Here is a 3277-nt window from a genome sequence, read left to right on the forward strand (position 1 = left end):
AGTGTGAGTTCGTGAGTGTGATGTGACTTGAGTGTGCAGTGGAGTGTGAGTGTGGAGTGTGGAGCTGTGAGTGTGAGTGTGAGTGTCGAGGTGTCGAGTGCTGAGTGTGAGTGTGAGTAGTTGAGTGTGAGTGTGGGTGTGAGTGTGAGTGTGAGTGTTGACGTGTGTGTAGCCTGAAGTGTGGTGCCTGAGCGTGAGGGCAGTACGTGCAGCCGTGAGCTTGTGGAGCGTGCCAGCGTGAGCGTGAGCTGAGGCCGTTGAGTGTGTAGTGTGCAGTGCGCCTGTGCGTCTGTTGTGTGCATATATATAATTATCTTAAACATCTTTTAAGAACCACATACTGTTTCATAACTGCTAGTAAGCACGACTGCTACTCCCACTACGTACATCAACTCTAGTATATATATATATATATATATATATATACTATATATATATACTGATATAGTATATATTATGTGTGTTGTGTGTATATATATAGACGCTAAGTGACTTCGCATCATGTCAACGTTCTCGTTGGAAAATCTACGAGCAACAATAACGCCACGAAACTATTCACACGTTCAGACAGTACGTATGACAGACATCGCGCGCTGTCTACGCCAAGCGTCTATTTGCACTTACCGTAGTAATCGCACGGGTTGACAAGAGGCGGGTATGAAAATCCCATTGCTGAGAAGTAGCTCACCATTCCTCTAGCCGCACCATAGTACATCATCTTACCAGAAGAGAGCAGCACAACTGCAACAGAGACATCACTCACACACGTCACTGTTCTGGTTTTATTGCCGACTGTTCTGCGTTTGTATTTAAAGGCAGCAGAGCGTGTATATCATTGTCCCCGTAATTGCGCACCGAGCGACGAATTTCGCAGTTTGACTAAAAGGCGTACCTTTGTCTATCATCGAGAATATGTCCATGCTCGGGTGCTGTATAGACATGATGATCATTTTGTCTCTGGCCGCCAGTGTTCTGAGGTATTCCATCAGGAAGATTGCAGGATACGTTTCCAATGGCGTTGTCGGTTCATCCAGGAGTATGATGTCTAGCGGAAATCCGTAATAGGTCTATCAGTTAGATTGCAGACCTCACGCGAGCGATTTCGATTGCTATTATAATGTGGTCACTTCGTAATTCCTAAATATATAACTACTGAACTAGTAAGAAAATGAATCAGTTATATGATAATCACGCTTATCGTAAAATATATATAGGTTATATAATATATTATATTATATATATATGTATTTATATAATATTAAATGTATTATCCACCATAACACGGATGATGTTTCCTTTGCTGACCGATTGCCGTTTTTTATGCAGAATGGATGCGATATATTAAGTTGAATATAATAAGATCATCTTAAAAACAACCAAGATAAGAAGGGAAACCTGCAATATATATAAACAGTATATAATGATGTATATATATATATATTGTACTTTTTTCTTATTTTGGTTGTTTTTAATATTATCTTATTATATTCAACGTCGGCAGACAATTCTACGTAGAAAACGATAGTGAGTCAATAAAGGGAACTCGATTCGTTCGTGTTGCCGTATATCTTCTACCTGCACGCGAGATATTCAGTGCGACCATTAGACCGATAAAAACCACAGTGGGTGGGGGAGAGGTAGTGGGAAGTAGGACACCTTCATGAGAGCATAGATATATACAAACACATGTGTTCGTATATATCTATGGTGAGAGCTAACCTGTATCGTATATATCTATGGTGAGAGCTAACCTGTATCGTATATATCTATGGTGAGAGCTAACCTGTATCGTATATATCTATGGTGAGTGCTAACCTGTATCGTATATATCTATGGCGAGAGCTAACCTGTATCGAGAGCAACTTGGCAGACTAGGTTTAGTCGTTTCTTCTCGCCGGAAGCGAGGCTACCGACCTTTGTGTCGCGTACGTGCGCCAGGCGTATTTCGTCGATCAACTGCTCCACCTGAGAGAAGGTAGAGACAACGAGACCAGTCAGTCAGTGCGGCGGTAGCGCACATATGGGCGGGAGTGTGGGACCGTGATCTTTAAGAGAGCACCTATTCTTTCGTCTGTTTGCGGAAGTGATTGCCTCCGCGGGGGTGTTCGTTTACACATACAGAGAGAGAGACGCAGCACACTGTCGACATATGTTTACCTATTGTATATATGTATGGTTTCTGCGTGCGTGCACCGTTACTATTATGTGTGCCTCTATGATTAGACGTACGTTGTATGTTAGTCTGATTCACGCATGCTTCAACTGTTGGCTGTCAAACTGCGTATATACTTCAGACGCGCTTTGGAACATGCATGTCAGTGTTCATTGTGCGTGTTTTCACCGGCTAAAAGATGCGTCTATTTGCTTTAAATCTTATCATCATGAATATGTAGGCCGCGGAATCGTCCACTCAAAATACTCTGAATAATTGTCATTAGCAAAGAATTTCTGCAACTGTGCTCGGTAAATAATAAAAGTGTGATTTAATAACTGAAATGCATACTATGCCTGCTGGCGTTACGGGTACTTGCCTGCTCGGTAAATAATAAAAGTGTGATTAATAACTGAAATCCATACTATGTCTGCTGGCGTTGCGGGTACTTGCCTGCTCGGTAAATAATAAAGATGTGATTAATAACTGAAATGCATACTATGTCTGCTGGCGTTGCGTATATACTCACCATGGCTGACTTGCTTTTCCAGCCCATGTGTTCCGGCTTCTTAAACATGAGGAAGAACTTGAGGGTCTGCGCGACAGTGAGGTAGGGCACGAGGTGTGTCTCCTTACGTACGTGCGCCACCTTCTTATAGAGGTCGCTAGTTGTGCCAAGGTTGCCGTTAAGCACGACACTGCCAACTGTCTTGCCATTCCTCATTCGATTGCCTAGAATCTCTAGAAGGCACGTCTTGCCAGATCCTACGGAGTAGAGTATTTCAGTCAATGCTGAGTGGAATGACCAGAGAATTGCGCGAGTTTCTAAGCTTTGGGGTCGCCTTGGGGTTATGATGTACTGTCATTTTGCGGGAGAATGTGCCAAATCTGAGTAAGCTAGAGGCTTGTAAAATGTGCTGAAAAGATTTATACAAACGTTATTTCATATGTGGTTTATAATTGCTATTGGCAGCAACCCTTAGCTTAGTTCTGGAATGTATATATATATATATATATATATATATATATATATATATATAGAGAGAGAGAGAGAGAGAGAGAGAGAGAGAGAGAGAGAGAGAGAGAGAGAGAGAGAGAGAGAGAGAGAGAGAGAGAGAGAGAGAG

General features: G+C 42.2%; 1 protein-coding gene across 1 annotated transcript in view; it reads right to left on the minus strand.

Annotated features, from left to right (window-relative positions):
* The window catches only part of LOC106806329 (ABC transporter G family member 2-like), a 10868-nt gene that overhangs the window by 5617 nt on the left and 1974 nt on the right, over positions 1 to 3277 (minus strand). The window contains exons 3-6 of the mRNA XM_014808236.1: positions 2682 to 2944; positions 1848 to 1965; positions 893 to 1045; positions 625 to 741 (exon numbers count right to left, since the gene is read on the minus strand). Coding sequence (XP_014663722.1) covers positions 625 to 741; positions 893 to 1045; positions 1848 to 1965; positions 2682 to 2944 — 651 coding nt within the window. The remainder of the gene's footprint in view (positions 1 to 624; positions 742 to 892; positions 1046 to 1847; positions 1966 to 2681; positions 2945 to 3277) is intronic.

Source organism: Priapulus caudatus, unplaced genomic scaffold (assembly GCF_000485595.1).
Source record: "Priapulus caudatus unplaced genomic scaffold, Priapulus_caudatus-5.0.1 Scaffold155, whole genome shotgun sequence".
Classification (NCBI taxonomy): Eukaryota; Metazoa; Priapulida; class Priapulimorpha; order Priapulimorphida; family Priapulidae; genus Priapulus; species Priapulus caudatus.